Here is a 20,792-nt window from a genome sequence, read left to right as displayed (position 1 = left end):
TCTCCCAAGTCTGGCAGGCTCCTGAATCAGGTGGGAGAAGAGATCACCTGCCTAATATATTGAATATGACATATTTAGCCCTTAAACAATGAAAAGGTAAAGATCTTATGAATCACCAGATATACCATCAACCACCACGTAGAAAGTAGAATATCTCCAACTTACCTCAAAGACATGTTTTTATTTTCACCATCTAAGGCAGGCGATTAGGTATATGCTATTATCTTTAGGCGAATTTCCCAGCACCAGATTTTTTGCAGCTCTGTGTCAACTGTAAACATTCACTACTCCAAGCTGACAGTTGCTGGCACACTAAACTTGCTGTAGCCTATCGTATTTTGCTGCTTTAGGCAACTGCCTCTTCTACCAGTGTGGTAGAGATAGTACTGACTGCACCTGAGCTGTGGGAGGGGTGAAAGGATCTGCAAAACACTCCTCCATTCTGTAGATTAGGAGGGAGTTGCGCTCGCTAACTATCCAGAGCACAGATCCTCAAGCCACACCTTAGTCCTCTCTAGGTGGTCAGGAAGTAGGCCCTTAGGCCATGTCCTAGTGGCCTCTGTCTGAGAATGCAGGGCAAATAGTTGGGAGAACTAGGGGCTTGAGCAGAGAATGGCAGGGAATAGAGTAGGTGGGTTAGGAAACTGGGATCAGCTCCATACACTTTGGTGGTGGAGGAAGAGGTGAAGACAGGAGATGATGGGTAAATTACATAGCTGATAAGGAACCTGCCCACTATGATCGTAACTCATATTACAGGAGAACTTTTTTTTTTTAAACACTTTTAATTTTTATATTTATTAATGCTGTTTTGGTCCCTCTACCTGTAACAAGCTGGTTGTTACTTGAGGTAACTAAGGCAACCAGATGTTATAGGTGGAGGGACCAAAAAAATAGCACCAATACCATTTTTTAAAGGCTCCAAAATAGCTTTTCTGTAAAACTAGAGGCAAGTGCAGAATGCACAACAGTCCTGCCTCAAATGCTAATGGTAAAGATGTTCAACTATCCCAAACTTAAGGTTATGAAGGCCTTATTGTCTCTCTTATCATAGGTGGGGTCACGCATCCCACCTTATATATCAGTAATACTGAGTGCAATCCCCTGTCAGCTGCCCGGGAGCCACACATCAGAGCTCCTCTCATTGTACATGAGGGAACCCAAGTAATAATGAAGAAATGAACAGGAGAGGCAGGAATTCCTTGTGTCACAGGATAGCTGGACTCTGAGGGAGTCAGGCACCCAGGCTACCTGTGATAGGCTCCACTAAGGAGAATGAGCCAACCCAGAACCACCTATGCATAGTTAATTGCCTAAGTAGTTAGTCAGCAGTCAATTAGGTAAGGAGCTCCTGCGCCTAATAAAGACATATGAGGGCTCAGTCAGGAAGCCCTAAAACAGAGGTAGCTTCTGAAGAGACCGGCTTTTCAGGGGAGTGAGTTAGAAAGCTACTCCCAGTGGAATCTCCCTGGAAAAAAGCGGTTCTTTGAGAGAAGAAACAGGCTCAGAGGGAAAATGCTCCCAGGTAAGGGTCCAAGCAGCCCAGGAGAATGAACTGCGTGTAGGACCTTTGGGGTGCTTCTAGGGCCTTGCTTTGCAAAGAGTGATGCACTGTTGAGAGAAGAGTGTGATCCAGCTGAACACCCCAAGCTCCAGGCAGGGAATTCAGCCTGTGAGTGCTGTGTGGCTATAGGGGTAAGATGTAAGACTGATTAACCCAAGGGCAGACTTTCAAGTGGAATAGCTGTTGGCAGCTTTGATTTTTGTTTTCATTTTGTCCTTTCCTGTTAAATAAATTAGAGCCTCCAAAGAGGTGTTCTCTTAATACGAGAAAGGCCTGCTTGGACATGTTTACACCCTGGGTGAGGGGAAACTGAGGCAGAGGCGCCTCTGCAGGGTGACACCTGATAACACAAGGGGGCACACACTGCTGACCTCCAGGCCTTTACTCTCTGTCCTTCCAAGCAGTTAGAAGGGAAAGGAGGAGACTAGAAGATGATGCTGAATGGAATCACAGTGAGCCACAACATAATCACATCCTGAGGTTACACTGCAGCGCTCCTGTCATCATGTTACATCAATACTTGATGATGTTGAGCCTTAACAACAATGTCATGTCACTAAACAGATACAGCAACACAATGTACAGATGCCACTCAGTGATTATTTTGTTCCTCTCCAGGACTGTATTTGAAGATAAAGCAGTTCTCCGCAAGGTTAATTAGCGCCATTGGAAAGAGTGCTTAAAGAAGACTGAAACACAAGAAGGGGCTCTCGGCAAACCAGCCAGCCAGGGAGAGGAGCTCTCCCTAAGCTTAGTGCAGCACCAGCCAAGAATGACATGGAACTCTCCCTATACTTTTAAGTAGAGAAGCTGTGTTCCCCTTCTTCCCCCTTCCTTTAACTGCGGGTTATAAATGGTGTATACATACTACATATTCAGTGCATATCACTTGTCTGTTAACCTAGCCCCTTTTTGACAAGAGTTAGTTCAGAAAACTTTAATGCTAATACAAGCAGTCTTTCACATCAGATGTTTAATTTCTAGTGGGCTTCAAAGCAACACAACCAATAATCTCCTTTTCAGGTTTTGTGTCTACCAATTGAAGGTCTGCTCTTATAAAGTGCTTTTCTAAATGGTGCTTAGGGCTGGCTGTGCCCCCAGCCTGGTTGGGCCTTGAGTGATAATTTTGCTCTGAAAGCATCAGAGTGATCACTTCTGCATTGCAAGAAAATTTCATAGCTTGTTGGCACATGTACGTGTATACAAGGGCGCAGATGTGGGCATAATATTTGTATTGCTAATTTGAAGATGAAGTTAAAGAGGATGAAGAAGGTCAGAGACTGTGCATTAATAGTGAACAATTTAAAGATCCAAACACAAAAATTGCTTTTCAGCTTGAACTAAAGAATAGGTTCAGTGTTCTAATGGAGTTAATTGAAGAATTTAAGATTGGTTTAGAAGATACTATAGTGGAAGAAGTTAGAAAAGCCATCAGTAAACTCAAAAATGGGAAAACAGAGGGTACTATTACTGGGGAGGTGCACAGAGCAAGTGACAAAACATCCATCCAGACTCCCCTTGTGTTTTTGAATAGAATATTGAATGCAGAAAAGAACCCAACCTAGTGGAAGAGAGATCTTATAGTAAAATCCCAAAGAAGGGTGACCATGCCAACTTCAGTAACTGCAGAGGAATCACATTATTCTCAGTGCCTGGGAATATCATGTTCAACATCATCCTGGAACATATCAAGAAACAAAAAGATTTCCAACTTTGAGAGGAGCACAGAGGGTTTAGACTGCTGAGGTCATCTGCAGACCATATTGTTGATCTCACAGGCATATTATAGAATAAAATGCAGAGTGGAAAGCACCGCTTGTGATAAATTTTATAGATTTCCAGGAGATTTTTGATAGTGCACATAGAGAAAGTCTTTGGAAAATTATGGCATACTATAGAATACCAGCAAACTAATTAGAATTGTTTTACTGGTCGTTGACAATGTCAAGAGGAAATTAACTGCAGAAGGCAACTGAGAAATTTTATGGCAAAGGATAAAGTACAACTGGATGACCTTGTTTTTGTGGTGGCGTAGTGTCGCTCAGTTCAGCACATCACTTAATGGAAGAAAAGACTCAGCTTTTGGCAGATACAGAAAAACAAGTTGGTTTGTTCTTCAACAAGGGGAAGACAAAATATGTCTGTTAATATTCCAAAAGCAACCAGCAGAGAAGACTGAGAGAAACTAGAACAACACTATCTGCGAGATGTGCAGCGATGGTGACACCATACTAGATATCAAGCAATGGATATCAAAAGCAACAAACAACTTTCATAAACTTGAAAAGATTTGGAAAAGTAGCATGATCAGCATTGATATAAAACTAGAATTTAACACTAGCATCATATCTGTCCTCTGTTATAGAGCACAATCATGAAAATCCATGACCGCAATTGATAAGATCAACTCATTCCAAAGTAAATGCCATCAGATTTTCAGGGTTCACTAGAAAAAGTTCATTACAACATGGGAAATTCTCACTAGAGCACACCAACTTAAAGCATCAAATATGGCAAGATGATGATGATGATGATAGATATATTTAGGACATGCTTTAAGGATGCCACCAACACAACTTCCAGGGCAAGACACCACCTGGAAAGAGAAAAAGAGGACTACCTCAAAAATATTATGTAGAACATTACGTAGAGAAAGAAGCTAGATCCATCAACATGATGCTTGGAAGCCTGAACAGACCAGCACAAGATGGAAATAAATGACAGAAACTGGTGGGCAGTCCATGCACCTGAGAGTGCAGAAGGATAAAGAAGAATAATTATGCCCATTTTGTGTGCATAATCCAAGGTCCCACTGACATTGATTGCTTTGACTGACTTTAAGGCCAACAGCATCATTTTGCAAATCACTGTTCCTTCCAGTTACAGTGCAGCTGGGTTTCCTTTGGCAGTTGTTTAGGTTCAGTGGTTGAGAATGTCAAAGCAGCCAAAGGGATTTAGACACATCTTTCACTATATGTCTAAATTCCTTAGATTGCTTTGAAAAATCTCAGCTAGTGCGTTTATACAGCTTCTTCAGACTTTGTGGCAGCAGATACCTTGGTCTTTTGAAAAGGTGTGCATTTTAAATTTTTAGCATGTGCTTAGACCAAAGACTGAGGAAGATATAAAGACTGCATTTTGTACAGCTTTAGACAATATCAATGCTGGGGAGGCTTCAGCAGAGTTGTAGAATTCAAGGCCAGAAGGAACCAATGTGATCATCTAGTCTGACCCACTGGCTGAGAATTTTTGCTCTATGGACAGAAAGAAGAGGTTATCCTGTGCTAAATATTTGTTGAAAATGCATAACAGGTGCCATTCAGATGCCATGCACAGCAGGTCAAAGTTCTATGCTGCGGCAGAGCAGCAACCTTCAGTTCTCTGTAACTAACTTATTTATTTATTTTCAAAGTACACATATTGTTAAAAAGCATTCTGAAATAAGAAATCGCTCGTGCACAAGTTTCCATCTGGCGCCATCTAGTGGACCTAGTTGCAACTGGGAAACTGAATGGAGGTTGAGCAGCGTGTGTATGGTACATTAGGCTGGCAGTGTAATACACTTCATTTTTATATGTGACCATATAAATGATAAGCGGCAGTGGGAAGTGAGGTGCACTGGTTGCATTTATGCCCAACTCATAAGAAATATCTGATATTTAGGGTGGCCATACATCCTGTTTTGACCAAGACAGTCCTCTTTTTAAGCCTTGCCCCAGACATCTCGACTTTATTTTTTCTTTAGCAAAACTGGACATTTGTAAGGTTTGCTCTTGCCAATTGATGAGCAGTTGGCAAGAGCAAACTGGACAAATGCCCAGTTTTGCCAAAAAAGTTGGGCACACCCCTGTGTGGAGGAACATTCAGGCGGGCTAGGGCAAGCAGCACCACAGAGGGGCACCCTCAGGCCAGTCCTGGGGAGAGTGGGAGGGAAGGCGACCCTTGGGCTAGCCCCATATGGTATCCTGTTTTCGCTTTGGGAAATATGATCACACTAATGATATTGCACATGTTGTTGTATTCGCAGAGTGCGCTGAAGTACTATTGAGCAACAGATAGTTCATAGAAATAATAGAAATGTAGGACTGGAAAGTGACCTCGAGAGTACACCTAGTCCAGTCCCCTGCACTGAGGCAGAAATAAATATTATCTAGACCAACCCTGACAGGTGTTTGTATAACCTGTTCTTAAAAACCTTCAGAGACAGGGATTCCACAACCTCCCCTGGATGCTCCAGTGCTTAACTACCCTTACAGTTAGGATGTTTTTCCTAATGTCTAATCTAATGCTTCGTTGCTGCAATTTAAGTCCACTATTTCTTGTCCTGTCCTCAGTGGACAAGGAGAACAAGTTGCTGTATCTAGCAGATGTTTGTTATTAGTATAGCTATTGTAATAAAATAACTATAAATTCATATATCCACCCTTCATTTATAGATCTCAAAGTGTTTTACAAATGACTATAAATATCAAAGCTGGTCAACTTCTTTTTTTTTTTTTTTTTTTTTGACAAAAAATGTTGGGAGACCATGTGTTTTTGTGGTTTTTTTTAAAAATTTCCAAATGAAAAGTTTTGAATGTTTTAGTTTTGGTGGGGAAAATCTTTGTCTCTCACTTTCTTATTCTCCCCTACCCCCTTCTTTCCAATGAGGAAAAAAAGGTGGGTGGACAAAAAAGGGAAAGAACACAGAGAAAAACATTTTTTCTCACTTTTCAATTTTTCAAATAGAAAGAAGAAGAAAAAATAAAGTAAGTTAGAGCAAGTGTGTTTTATTCCCACTGAAAAAAAAAGTGTTTTGAAATATTTTTAAAATTTTTCAAAAAAGTCTTTTGAAGTTTTTCATGAAATGTATTTACCTTTTTTTTTTTTTTTTTTTTTTTTGGACCATCACTTATACATATCACAATCCCTATTTTACAGACAGGGGAATTGAGGAAGGGAGGTGAAGTATGAAATCTCTCTCTTTCTATAGCTTGGTAGAAAAACATCTGGTGCTCTATTGTAGCAGTACAGTAAACCCCTCTGTAATTGCCAGCGTGGAGATGCACCACTGAGCAAGAGCTCCTGGAGTCATTTTGTCTCACTGAGCTCTTTTCCCCAGCATGTAGGAGGCTGGGGTCAGGACACCAAGCTCTCTTGGGATTGTGTCAGTAGCTTGGGCAGCCTTTGTGCTCATAGAGCAAGAAAAGGCATTGTGGTAAGGATTACAATGAGGGTGAAGAAGAGATGCCTTGAACACTCATGTAGGTACTGTTCTAATTTCCTGCAGACACAGCTATCCCAGGCTGTTAAAGACTGAAAAAAATCTTGCTCATATCAATGATAAATGGAACAAAAAGTAACCTGATTATTTTCTCATAGCAACATCAGATTACAGATCACTTAGTTTTATCTCAGATGGGTGAGTAAGTCAGTCACCACATACCATTATGACCTTAGTATTCACACTTGAGAAGGGAACGACAAGTTTCCTAAGAAAGAATTATGTTAATTTTCAGCTTGAAAAGTAATCAGATGTAGATTACAAATGTAATCCTGAGAACTATTTACTTTTGCTATAATCATTTACTTTTGACGTCCTGCTTATGGATGTATGGTGATGAGTGCATTGGCTTCCCTCTAACAGGCACATTCTAGTAAAAATAAAGCCGTGCAGAGCTCTGTATGTGTGGCGGGTAAAGGAGCAACATAAGGGATTTAGTTCATGTAACACTAGGTGCTGGTGATTAGTCATTTGTGCAGCTGTGCTTCTGCAGTATTCTGCCCCTTTTAATTTGCAATGCGCTGTGTTCCCAATGAATAAAAACAGACAACTAAACTGTGCTTTGAGACATGTTGATTTTGGTTTTGCATACACAGCAAAGCTGCGTGCTGTAGTAAGATATAAACTTGTATTATTTTATTTAATTAATAGATGCAGTAATAGAATTCAGGGATCTGAATCATGTAGTGGGGATTTTAGCAGCAGCTCTATCATACAATACCATTATTTGCAGTGTGGTTATTATTTCATGCATTTCTGAAGTGTTTATCAGCCTATGAGCTCCTTTTATGTAATTTAGAAATGCAATTTATCCCCAAATTGGGACAAGCCTGTCCTTCACCAATCTCTGGCAAATAAATAAAAATAAATGCATACTGTAAGATATCAAAACAGTGGCATGAAGGAGTGCTGTCCATCAATTCAACAAAAAAAGGAAACACAAAAGCAATCAAGATGTACTGCAGGTATTTAAAAATACTTAAGCAAAATCTTGTTTCTGCTGCTGCATTATGTGGAGAACCCCTTTTAAATAAGAATATTTAGCTGTCACATAGCACTTTTCAGTCGTAAACCTCAGGCTGCAGGACTGGGCCCATAGTGGATATAAATAGAAGGCAGCTGTCTTGAATGACACCTGAAAAGGAACTAAAAACTCTGTCTTTCCCGTCATTCACCCAGTTTGAGCTTAGTACTTCTTCCTCTATTAGCCGCACCGATTGCTGATGGGTGGCAAATTCTGTAGTGTTTACTCAACGGGTGACCTGCTCTTGCTGTGAAATTCCTCACACTTCCCATTTTATCAGACTGCGAAGAAATGCGGCGCCAGTATTTTTGTCAAATACCAGATTAATAACATGTAGTATATGTCCTGAAGCAACTTTCTCATACAAAGATTTTGTATTAATTTTACCATGGATTTTGGCTCTGTCTGTGTAAAGCAGCTCTGAATTCTGTTTGTTTTGGATGACGTTGAGAAGAGGGGTTCTGTGTGAACTGAATGGTGGTGGTGTACAGCATGAGAATAACTGCTGGGGACCTGGCTGCAACAAGGATGTCTCCCACTATGGTTAAAACGTGGGTCTATCTTGTAGCATGGAGAGCAACTTAGTTGCTCAGATACCGTGTGGAAGAGCACACTATAGGAACTCAACTGATAAGTACAAGTGACTTTATATTAAGGGTGCTCCCTTCAGAGATGCCACAACCTCTCATGACACCATAGTCAGCCTCTGTCCAAGAGTGTAGCATTGTAGACTCAAGGCCACTAAAGGGTGAACAGGCCCTGTGACCCCTGGCATTTTTCAGAGGCAGAGGGGTTTGTCCCAGTGTCCATAGCCAAAAACTTCACCTCCCCTGCCCAATGTTGTATGCTGAATGGCTGGTGCACTCTCAGCCTAGGAGCACTGAATAGGTACATAATTTGCAATGCATGTCGGAATCCTTCAGGGAGAAAGATGTAATAGGTAGCATCATAGGGATAGATGCTACATAGGCTACTTTAGAAATAAATGGGAATTGAATGTTTAAATTCCTAGGTGACTTAGAACATCTCACCAGTGAAATATCATACTCATCGCAAAACTACCCTTTTTATTATCTTATCTTTGCTTGCATTATAATAAGTCCTGGGGGAAGACACACCTTTTGTTAAATCATTTCTATGGACAAAGAGGTTATTTAGTTTCTCTCAGCAACCAAAAGCCTTCCCTCTGGAAAAGAGTGAAGCAGGAGTTCAGATTAGAGCTTCACCCAATCCATGAATCCATAAAGCACACCTGCATTATGAAAACAGTCATGTGGGAGACCCAATTATAACACAATTGACCCTGAAATGATTAAAATATAGTTTCTTCTTGTAGTGTAGCTAGGAGCTCACCATAGTCAGAGCTGTAGCAGTAAAGTTCTATCTATACCACAAGAGGGAACCATGTGATAACTTGGTCCTCAGGATGGCTGCTTTCGTACTGTAGATGGGGCTGAGAGACTTTTATGGCAATCTGAGATATGGCTTAGGATGCAGCAAAGTAGTTCAATAAAGCACTGATCCATTCTCTGCCTCTCAGTGTTACTGCACTGAAAAAGGAATGACATATTTAAGTATCAGAGGGGTGGCCGTGTTAGTCTGGATCTGTAAAAGCAGCAAAGAGTCCTGTGGCACCTTCTAGACTAACAGATGTATTGGCGCGTGAGCTTTCGTGGGTGAATACATCCGATGAAGTGGGTATTCACCCACAAAAGCTCATGCTCCAATACGTCTGTTAGTCTAGAAGGTGTCACAGGACTCTTTGCTGCTTTGACATATTTAAGTTATAATTGTCTCAGCAGATGACATTTCCTGGATCTTAATTATCAGTTGGGAGGCTTAATGGTCCAAGATGCACTTGATTCCATCAATAACAATATTTTGCACTTCTACAGCACCTTTCGTTTGAGGATCTTGACATGCATTAATTATTTAAGTCTTCCAACACTCACATGAGGAAGGTGAGTAATAGTATCCTTGTTTTTCAGATGGTTAAATTGAGGCACAGGAAGGTTAAGTGAATTGCTCCTAGTCAAATGAGTAGGTCCATGGCAGAGCTGGGCATAGAATCCAGAAACCCTGACTCCTGATTCTCTACGTAGGTCACTGTACTGTGCTGGACAGCTTTACCTCACCTGGAAATACCAGGTTGTTATTGCTTTTAAAAAATAGGTGCAGTGATTATTTTTTAGTTGATGATAAAGTTTCAACTGGTATCTACAGTGCATTGCTAGAGAATTATAGTGGAATGCTAGGTCTACTATAGTTAAGGTTTAGACCAGTTTCCTTTTTAAAGCTCCACTCTTCTAAGTGGTCTAAAATCTGCATGGTTACTCAGATAAATGCTCTGCATCTTAGCCAATCAGATGTCTAGAGTCTTCACTCAGCATTCCATTCAGTTTATAATACACATTCAACTCACAAGAGGGAATCGTCCGAGATGACACAAACCACCAATAGTCTTTAAGACACAGACTAAAATATCAACTTTTAAAATTAAGAGCCCCATTTCTTACTCTCACACTGCCTTGAACTACGGAGGAGTATAAAGCTGTGTATATTAATGAGCTGAGATCTAAAAAGCCAAGATTTCTTTTCTTTTCTTTTCTTTTCTTTTCTTTTCTTCAGGTATGGACTGTCAATATACAGTTCCACAGGTTACCCAATGCTGTTCCTGTGGGAATCACTAGGGCACAGGGTGACAACCAAACAACAAAGGACATGTATTGCCTAGGCATACTAGTGGGAGGATTTTTATATTCACATTTGAGTTTTTGCCAAAAATGACCTTGGAGGATATAACGATGTAATTTAATTTCCTCCAGGTAATGTAATAAAATCGTGCTTTTGCTGAAAAAGATCTTTAGGAATTTATTATTAATTATTTGTATTACAGTAGCAGTCATAGCACCAATCAACATTGGGATCCTAATATGTTAGGCCCCATTGTACAAACACATAGTGAACAACAGGGCCTGCCCCAGAGTGCTTGCAAACTAAATTACATAGATGCAGAAATTAATTTAGGGTCAGTGACTGAGCAGCAAGGCAGGGAACCCAAGCAGCACAGCAGAAAGTTGGTAATCATGGAATGGATACTTCAGTTTGGGTTCACTCTGGAACAGGGAAAAGCATTGTACCTTCTGGCATGTTAAATTTCCCATCATGGAGTCATAACAGCACCCAGGCTGACACACCCATTTTTCATATTGATGTTTGAAGCTCTTTCACACTTTAGTCAAAGAGATTGTTGAATTCTTCTGGTGAAATCATGGTGCCACTGAAGTTAATGGTAAATGACATGAATAGAGCCATGATTTCACCGCCCTCTTTCTAGCTCTCTCCTTCCATTGCGGCACACACAAACAATGGAAAGAGGGGTAACTGAGGCTTGAAACACACACATCCCTTCTTGAACTACTGTCTTTTCCCTTCTCTCTAAGTAGCTAATTTACCAAGGAATGAGTGGAGGAATTCTCCTTCTCAGCAGAATTCAGCCAACCCAGATCTCTAAACTGGAATTCTCCCACATAAGTGGTTTTTTGTTTGTTTGTTTTTAAAGAGGACTGCAAAATGTGTAATCTCCATTTGTGCAAGCAATATGCAAGGGGACTATCTCCTTTCTTTTTATCTATAAATGGGCATCTAATGATGATTCAATAAACTGCCTGCTCACAGGATTTTAGGTGGTCTTCACCTACAGAAATGTTATTGCAAACTGGAACAGCTACACAGAAGGCCCGGTGGCTTTAGAGCTTTTCAGAAGATCCTTCCTAACAAGAAATCTTCAAGTAAAAGATGCTCCTCCCAGTGGACGAGTGATTCTCATTCTAATTAGATCTCTGATCATGTGGATCATGGAAGCGCATGGTTCATCTTCACATGAGGCCAATAGGATCATTGCACAGTGATACTCAGGTTAATAAGGCAGAATTAAATCTAGATGGAAGGTTCTCATGGCAAATGCAAGGGAATAGGGAAAGAGAAAGGCCATGCACAAGGGCTTGGCTTAATCTTTCCCCAAATTCTTGTCCGGATGTCATTAGAGAAAAATATTAGTCAATACTTATGATTTACCTTCTGAATATTAATCATAATTAGTATTTGTACTCTAGTAGCATTCACAATATGTTAGGTGTTGTGTACACACACACACACAGAATCCCTGTCCCAAAGAGTTTACAATCTAAATTAATTAAAGTCTTCCACTTTATGTCCCAAGGATAAGGGAATGGACAGCAAGTCTTGAACAACCTGTACAATTGTGGGGAAGTAGATTTCCTTCCCATCAGATATTTCTGCAATGATAGCAGCTTTACACTTGTGTCTGTCTTCACTAATAATTTCCACAGTGATAGCATCACAGGCATTTACCATGGAATTGTCGGTTCCATTTGATGAAGTCCCCAAGAGACACCAGGAATAATAAAGGTCTCAGATCTAATGAACCAGTCATGGCAACCAGGCCTCTGAGCAGCTAACACAACTGTGCAGACCATTAATATCATTCACTGGCTGTTGTACAGTCCCTCAGTATTAATGGTGTTTCAGTCAAATACTAAGAGTGAGCAAACAGCTGTTGATTCCCATCAGTGCAATGCTTTCTCTGAAAATTGTCCTGGCTTTCCTTCCTCTTGCACAGGTTGAAAGGCCCCACTGTGGCAGCACTTCCTGTCCTGACTGTCTTGGTTTTCTTCTTGAACCACAGGCCCCAGCCTTCTCTCATATTCCCCCGTGCTATTTAGTCCTTCGTTCTCTGCAGCGCAGGCTGGATTAGCATCAGCATATTTTTCTTTGTATTGTTGGGTGTTGCCTGCAAAAGTCTCGCAGCGGTTCAGGTTTTCCTCTTGCACTGGACTCCCCACATTCTCATCAGCTGTTCCAGTAGCGGCTGTCCCCTCTTGGGAGTTTTGACTAACATAGACAACAATTATATCACCCTTAAAATTCATTACTTGTCCACTTGATATAAATGTCGAGTTACTGTTTCCAGTCACATTTCCTAGGGAAAGGGAGGGGGGAAAAAAGCATATATGCGTGATTAATATTTTCTGTTAGAATTTTGTCTCATGAGATGAATATTTAGCTGAGTGAATTTGATTCCTGTTATTTTCCCTCCCAGCACCAAACCTGTCATCCAAGTGTGTCTAGCTGGGATGGTAGGAAAATTTCTCCCTTTCAAACTCATCACCTGGAGGCAAGAGAGAGAGCTTTTGCTATATACTCTCCTCCTGCAGCTACCGGTACCTGCAGCAAACCCTCCTGAAATTGCTCTCACGTACACAAACCCAGATTGTGCTGGAAAATGCTCCACACATAATCTATGCGTAAAATGCTCATTGTCTGTCCCTTTGAATATATAGCTATGCTCTAGATATTTATAGATTACCAATCACTATAGTGATTTTCAAATGATTGTAATTATTATGTAGACTATGCAGTAAATTTAACTAAGTAAAATTTGAAAGACTTAAAAAGGTTATTGCCATCCATACAGCCCTGGATATTGGACTCTAGAAGGTCTGTTAGTGTAGAGCGTATGGATGGGGCAATCCTAGGAGCACATGAGATTATACTCTATGACCCAGATCCGGCTATATGCTCAGTGACTTTAATGGGGCTCTGCATGGACACAGGGATCCACCCATGTTGAGCACATTGCGGGATCATGGCCTGTGTCACCAAATTCTACTAGAATGATAATAGAAACCTTTTTTAAAAGGTTTGGCCATGAGGTGTGCATGGCAGGCATAGGTGAGTTTATACTACAAGCCCGATCATGGTGTCACTGAAGACAATGAGGCATTTTGCATTAACTTAAATAAGAGCAGGATGAAGCCCTGAAATTTCAAAATTCATACAAGAATTATGGGAAATGCTGAGAAGAATTAACTTTCCCTCAGTTCAAACAAATAAAACAATAAAAACAGCTTTAGCTGAGTATTATTAGTGCACACACTTTCTCTCTCTCTCTCTCTCTCTTTCCCTAAGAGGTATTCTTCCTACTACAGATTACTTCATCAGTTTTTATGGACAGGTCCTAGAGATTTTTAGAAATTCATGATGTTTTATTGGCATGTTTTAATACTTTAAAATCAGCATTTTTTATAACCCTGTCACTGCAGTTATTCATTAATTTTAAAGAGGAACCCACTTACAATCACCCTTTATAAGGCATGGCCTACCCCAGAACAACCTGGTGTTGTCAGTAAACAGTGATGTTTGCATGCCATAACTGAATTCCAGTAAATGATAATAAATTCATGCATGAGTACATCTATAACACAGTTTGGTGGCACTTGGACTTCTTTTTTTAAAAAGGCTCACTTTAGCAATATTATTTACTTTAACTAAAAACCACCACACTATTTCTGTATTTTCTTTCCAATTATCGTTGATTACCATGATATACGACTAACAGTTCTCTCTTTTAGGTACTGCCTTATTTCCTGCCCAAGCTGTTTCTTTGGTGAAGGCCCAGTCCAGGTGTCACAATTCCCTGCCATCAACATGATGCTGATGTCACAAATGCTGGATTTTTGGTTAGAGTAATAACCCTTAGCATTTCCATAGTGCTTGCTACATCCAAAACACTGCATGAAGATTCACCAGTGTTTATTTGTAGAACAGCAATTTTAGATAAACTACATGAAAGTTAAATAGAAGTCAATTAATGCTTTGCTGAATGTGATATGGGATTCTTAACTGCTTATTAAAGGTGCCAGGTTGATAGAAGAGGTGAATACTGAAATCCTCTTTCCCCAGAGTGTGTTAATGAAACCTGTCCACTTTGCCCTACCAAATATATATAAAACCCAGACCTATAGGGATACTCTCCACAAGCATTCAGTCCTTTGGTTTCTCTACCAAGACTGCCAGTTGCTTGGTATTATAGGATTATAGGGTTGTTGGGGTTTTTTTGTTACAATTACCTACTGAGAACTGGAAGGTGGCCACAAACTCACTTTGCATAAGCCACCAAGCAGCTTTCATGTGGTAATGACTGTTGGTTGCTACTGACTTGGACAGGATTTGAACTTAGATGTAAAAGACTCTGTATCCCATTCCTAATTCTTGATTCACTCAGGGGTGAATGTTCTGAAGAAGTTAGGTTCCTAACTTTCATTGACTTCAGTAGAAGTTAGGAGCTTAACTCCTTTGTAGCATTCAGCCCTTAATCCTCCAGAAAGGGGCTTGCCTGTGATAGCAGGGAACTGGACTCGATGACTCAGGTGGTCCCCTCAAATTCTGTGTCCTAGGTTCACAAAGGGCTTCTAAAAGTTCTATTTATAGTCAATTCTAGAGATGGGCATGAACACACACTACAGGTTTCAACTCCTCCAAAATTTGGAACATTATGAATTGGCACCTGAAGGCTCAGACCCATGTAACTGAACACTTTGGTTTGCAGATTTATATTTACATGCCAAAAGTCTTTCATGATAGGGCAGTTCAACATTTTTCATTTAAATTTTGAATAGTAAAAAAGACAAATATTTCCTTGGAATTTTTGTGGCAGTTTCCCCCCATTTTGAAGCCAGTTCTATTTCACAAAGCTGATGTGCCACAAATTCTCAAACAGGGGCAGTGCTGGTGGGGGGGCGGTTGTTGGACCTATGTCCACCCCAAAATTTGCCTTAGCCCCCTACTCAGAGCTACTCCTCCCAGCGCAATGGTCTAATGTTATGATAAGTAAGGGTGGCATGGTGTGGTATTACCACCCTTACTTCTCCACTGCCTTCAGAGCTGGGCAGCCAGAGAGTTGCAGCTGCTGGTCGGCGGCCCAGCTCTGAAAGCAGCACCGCTGCCAGCAGTAGCGCAGAAGTAAGGATGGCAATGCCATACCATGCCACCCTTACTTATGCAGTTCTGCACTGTTACTGGCAGTGGCACTGCCTTCAGAGCTGGGCACCCAGCCAGCAGCTGCTGCTACTGCCAACCACCCCGCTCTGAATGCCAGGGTGATAATGTCCAGGGCTGGCCAGAGGGAAAATGGCACCAGACAAATGGGGGGGCAGCTCCCCATACAGTGACACCTCCCACCATGGCTGGGGAGCAATGGCGGCAGGAAAGTGCGGGGTTGTAAAGTTTCCTGCAGCCACGGGAGGTTCCCAGAAGTTGGTCTGACCCGGCCTCAGGAGTGGCCCTTGTAGGGGAAGAGGAAGCCCCAGCCCATACAGGACTAGCAGCTGGAGTGCCCCCAGCTGTGCCTCTCCCAGTTCAGGGCCCAGCTCTTAGAGGTTAAAGGAGCCTTGGACTGACTATGTGCATGTGGGGTGGCATTAACCATGGAGCCCCCCCCGACCAAGGCACCGACTATGGTGCTCTGGGCAGTCGCGCAACCCTAAGGCCTCCCCTGACGATGCCACCAATTCCTTTGCTGCAAATCACAACAATGGACGGATTGTCCTTAAGTGAAACTTCTTCTCTGCGGTAAGTAGTAGCTCAATCTTCGTACATGCATTTTTTTGTTTCATAATGTATGTCAGTTTTTCACTGGTTTAGTGAAACCTTGAGAAACACTTGCCCCACAATGTATGTTTAAGAAATTACATCTTGATTTTTGCTGCCTGTCAAATGCTGTTTTTGTGCTTTATTGGTAGTGCTTTATTTTTTTGTGCTATTTTTGTATTAATTGGCAGTTCATTTAGTTAAGACCGAATTGCTTTTGTTACTTTTATAAAGACTGTGAATTAGGTGGGTGCACAACAGTTAAAGCAAGAGTGAACCCCCCTCCAAAAAACAGCTTTAAAATGGTTTGAATTTTCTGATTGTATTTGATTGGGTTTTGATTTGGCTGGAATGGAAATATGGGCTCAATTGGCTAAGGAAAAAAGGTGTACTTAGTTTTTGTTGGTTGTTATTTACTTTGTTTTAAATAATAGTGTGTGTGTGTTGTTGTTTTGGTTTTTTTGCATGTGCAAATGGCTAATTTAAAAATATAATACAGTATATTCTCCGATTTAAAGTAATTAGCTATTAGTATTATTTAACCAGTAATTTTTCCCAGAAGTTTGCATGATTATTGTTAATATTATTAGTATTATTAGCTTATTTATTTATTGGCTTAGTTTTTCTCCTATTGATTTTCTGTGAATAAATGTTGCACCAGTGAGCTGCCAGAGATGTAGTTTAAAACTGATCTGTCTGTATATATATTTTTATTCTCCTTTTGAGGATAACAGACAATATACATATTTAGGTACGTATTGTTAAAAAAATAAGTGTGTGCACCCGCAAGATGTATAGGGCAACCCCGCAATTTTCTGTCTACCTCACCTCAGCCCCACCACTAGGAAGAGGTGGTGCTGCCCCTGTTCACTCACCTACATAGTTCCAGTACTATGTCAATCCATATTGAGACAGTTACAAAATGTATGTTGTGTGTCTTTTTCTGACCTAGAACTTCACAGAGGATTTCATTAATGCTTCTTATAAACCCACAGCTAGTTCTTAAGCATGACTCAGAATGGAATCATTTACTAAGCCCTATTCCAGTTCACGTGTACACATCGATATTTCCCTCAGAACATTCCCATTCCATAAGCAGAAAAAGAACACATGAACTATGCATTTTGAGTTTGATTAATTAAAAAATACTATTTTAGAATTGGCTAAAAGGCCCTCACAGCAGTCAGATGTCGCTTGTAAATAAATAACACAGTATGCATGCTCAGGTTTCACCAGGTAGCACTATAGTAAGTGAAGGCATGCAGTGGTGCCTATACAATTAAAACTACACCAAGAGAATTAAATAGCAGACCAGATTAGACACACTTCCATTCATGTGCGAGTCCAAACTCCCCTTTCCCTCTGCTCCCCAATCCCTAATCTCCCCTGCCCCTCTGCTCCATAATAACTCTCTCTTCATTCTACTGTCGGATTTAAAGAGAGGAGTGACATTCTGCTAGTGTCAAAAAGGACTTGACCTCTAGGTATACCTCAGATGTCCCTCATTTTAGCCCCAAAGGTACCTACGTTCCACACAAATCATGTATAACAGAATGTGTCATTTCTAACAGAGGAATGAATCCTGTAGTATTTTAAGTCTCCCATGTGGATAACATTTTTTTGTGGGGGCCTCTGACACATTACAGACCACATTTGGGCCTTGGCAGGTTGACATGAATGCCCCAGGACACTACTCTAAGGTATAATATGCATTTATAGAAGGGCGATTGCCTATTAATATTTGTATAACCATAGTACCCAGAGGCCTTCATCAAGACCAAGGTCCCATTCTGCTAGACATCATAAAAGCATATATAAAGACAGGGTTGCTGCCCTGAAGAGATTACAGTCTAAAACTATTAGTGACACATAAAAGGTGGGAAGACAGACATATAAATATATAGTTTCTCTATATACTTCCCCCCGCTAAAAGTAATTTAAATGGAACAACTGAACAACATCTGTTCCTAGAGCCATCATAAATAGATGATTTCTTATATCATTGTAGCAGATGTGGATAGGGTGACCAGATGTCCTGATTTTATAGGGACAGTCCCAATATTTGGGTCTTTGTATTATATAAGTGCCTATCACTCCCCCACCCCCATCCCGATTTTTTATACTTACTATCTGTTCACCCTAGATGTGGGTACTGAAGAGAATTTTGAGGCGGAGAGTGTAGTGCAGGGGTCGGCAATGTTCGGCACGCGGCTCGCCAGGGTAAGCACCCTGGCGTGCCAAACGCTGCCGACCCCTGGTGTAGTGGCTCTTAAGGAATCAGTTCAGAAAGGGTCACTACTAGGGGACAGGTGTTAGCCCCTAAGTCATTCTATTCAATTTTTTCCCCCCTGTTTGTCATTTGGCTATTTAAGAATAAACTAAATAAATGGGTTCCAGAATTATTAAGAAGACAGAAGTGAGTGTGTGGGCAGAACAACAGTGTGCATCCAATTATTTTAAAATTCATTTTGCTGTGTTAAAAATAATAAAGAGCAAGAGTTAAACAAACAGAAAATTGGGCCTGTTTTTACTTGTCAGTTATAATGGTGTTTAACTGCAAATTTCATGCTTTTGATTGGTGTTTAACTGAGAACTTCATGATGGGAGACGAAAGTGCAATGAATTCACTTTGTTCCACTATCAAAATATTTAGACAACAGCATAAACTGTCTGGGCTCTGTAGCAGGAGCCAGAGGATGGAGGTTTCCTTGCTGGGTGGAGAATAACCACTGGCACCAGCATGAAACCTCATTGGGTCTAGACCATTTCCAGAGTCCAATAGAAAACAAATGTCCTGGCTTTTTCATCCTGGTCATTGAAAGTAACTGCAAGGCAAATAAATAATAATAAAAAAAAGCTTCATTTTATTAATCTCTCCTTCCCCCAAACCATATCCTGCACTGAGATTCAAAGTAAAAGAATATGGGGAAAGTATGAAGGATAATCCTATATGATAGTATGTAGAGCGAGCCTGCTGGAGGGGTTGCTTACCCGATGCTTGTGGGAGTTCTGAAGTGCTACAATTTGCCCCAGAAGTGCTTCCGTTTGTTTTCTGGTACTTTGTGTCAGTACCTTCAGAGGGAGTATCTTCCATGCCAGGATTGCTTGCTAAAGTACTCTGACCTGCAGAGGGAAAGTCCAAGCCACAGGTGCACTGTGGATAAAGTCCATTTTCCGGTGAGGCTGTGGTATAGTCAACTGCTGCACAAAAGGGTTCGCTCCACTTCCTAGGAGATTCCCTAGATGAAACCCCACAGCCCATGCAGTTGTTCACTGACTCAGGGTTCACTGGGAAGTGATCTGTGTCCTTTCTCTCTGTCTCCTTCATATGACTACAGGTGCAATGGCAAGATTTCTGTAGGTATTTGTCTGAGGAGACATGGATGCAGTCCATGCCGCGTGAAGGATCAGAGCTATAGCAGCCTGTTAAATCCACCATGCTCTCAGTTCCTGTGAAGCACTGACTTAAGCTATCATTCTCCCCTACCTCCAGTGGCTCTGAAAATGGTGACACAGATTTACTGTCAGGCTGACTCAATAAAGGTAAATAACCATGGGCATGGGGAGCTCTATCTACATATTCATCTTCCATGGGAATCTGCCTGAAGTGGTCATCCTCAGACTCTGTTGCTAAAGACAATGTTGGGATGTTCTCTCCCAATTCATAGTGGATTGTATCTGGGCTGCCTTTCCCATAGAGTGTGTGCCCATTTGGGCAACCCAGATCTTCAGAAAAAATATAGTCATCAAGGGCTAGCAAATATATTCCTTCAGAAGGCTGAGGACTTGTAGCGTTCACCATGTTTATATTAAGAAATGGCTCTTGGGGGGATTCCTAAACAAAATCCAAAAGAAAAAGATGTTTAATAAACAGGTCATCAGAATATTATTTTTCTTAGCACAGCAGAAATGATATTTAGATAACTTAATATTCTTGAGTTGCAGTTGATGACTTAGAGCAGCACCACCTTCATTTTTGACCCATAAAATGTAATTCTGCTTGGATATGTGACAAGGATCTTACTGGACAGGTCTGCTCCTTGTGTGTATTCACAGTCAAATTGCTCCCGCGAGTGACAAAAATAATTTTTTAACTGGTTATTGCTCCTGTTGGCTCTAAAGAGCCAAAACAGCTAAGAAAGAGTGAGTTAGATTTTATTCTTCCTTCTGTCTCATTGACAGAATTGTTACTAAGGTCCAATCAGTTACACCTGAGCAATCCCATTGAAGGCAATGAGGTTTGCACAGGTGACACTGAGGGCAGAACCAGGGCCGCCCAGAGGGGGGGGGGGAGGGGCAAGTGGGGCAATTTGCCCCGGGTCCTGCAGGAGCCCCCACGAGAGTTTTTTGGGGCCCCTGGAGCGGGGTCCTTCACTTGCTCCGGGGGCCCCGGAAAACTCTTGTGGGGCTCGGGCCTTCGGAGCTTCTTCCGCTCCAGGTCTTCGGCAGCAATTCGGCGGCGGGGGGTCCTTCCGCCCCGGGACCTGCCG

At 41.3% G+C, this 20,792-nt stretch overlaps 1 protein-coding gene across 2 annotated transcripts in view; it reads right to left on the bottom strand.

The window, feature by feature from the left end:
• Window positions 1-10,567: 10,567 nt before the first annotated feature.
• TNFRSF11A (TNF receptor superfamily member 11a) overlaps window positions 10,568-20,792 on the bottom strand; it is a 38,039-nt gene continuing 27,814 nt past the window's right edge. The window contains exons 9-10 of one of the 2 annotated variants that reach the window (XM_034762090.1): window positions 19,294-20,137; window positions 10,568-12,853 (exon numbers count right to left, since the gene is read on the bottom strand). In XM_034762090.1, coding sequence (XP_034617981.1) covers window positions 12,441-12,853; window positions 19,294-20,137 — 1,257 coding nt within the window. In that variant the 3' untranslated portion in view covers window positions 10,568-12,440. The remainder of the gene's footprint in view (window positions 12,854-19,293; window positions 20,138-20,792) is intronic. The other variant, XM_034762089.1, reaches the window with a different exon arrangement.

This window comes from Trachemys scripta, chromosome 2 (genome assembly GCF_013100865.1).
Source record: "Trachemys scripta elegans isolate TJP31775 chromosome 2, CAS_Tse_1.0, whole genome shotgun sequence".
NCBI lineage: Eukaryota > Metazoa > Chordata > Testudines > Emydidae > Trachemys > Trachemys scripta.
The sequence above is the reverse complement of the archived record's forward strand: the minus strand, read 5'-3'. Positions and strand labels throughout refer to the sequence as shown.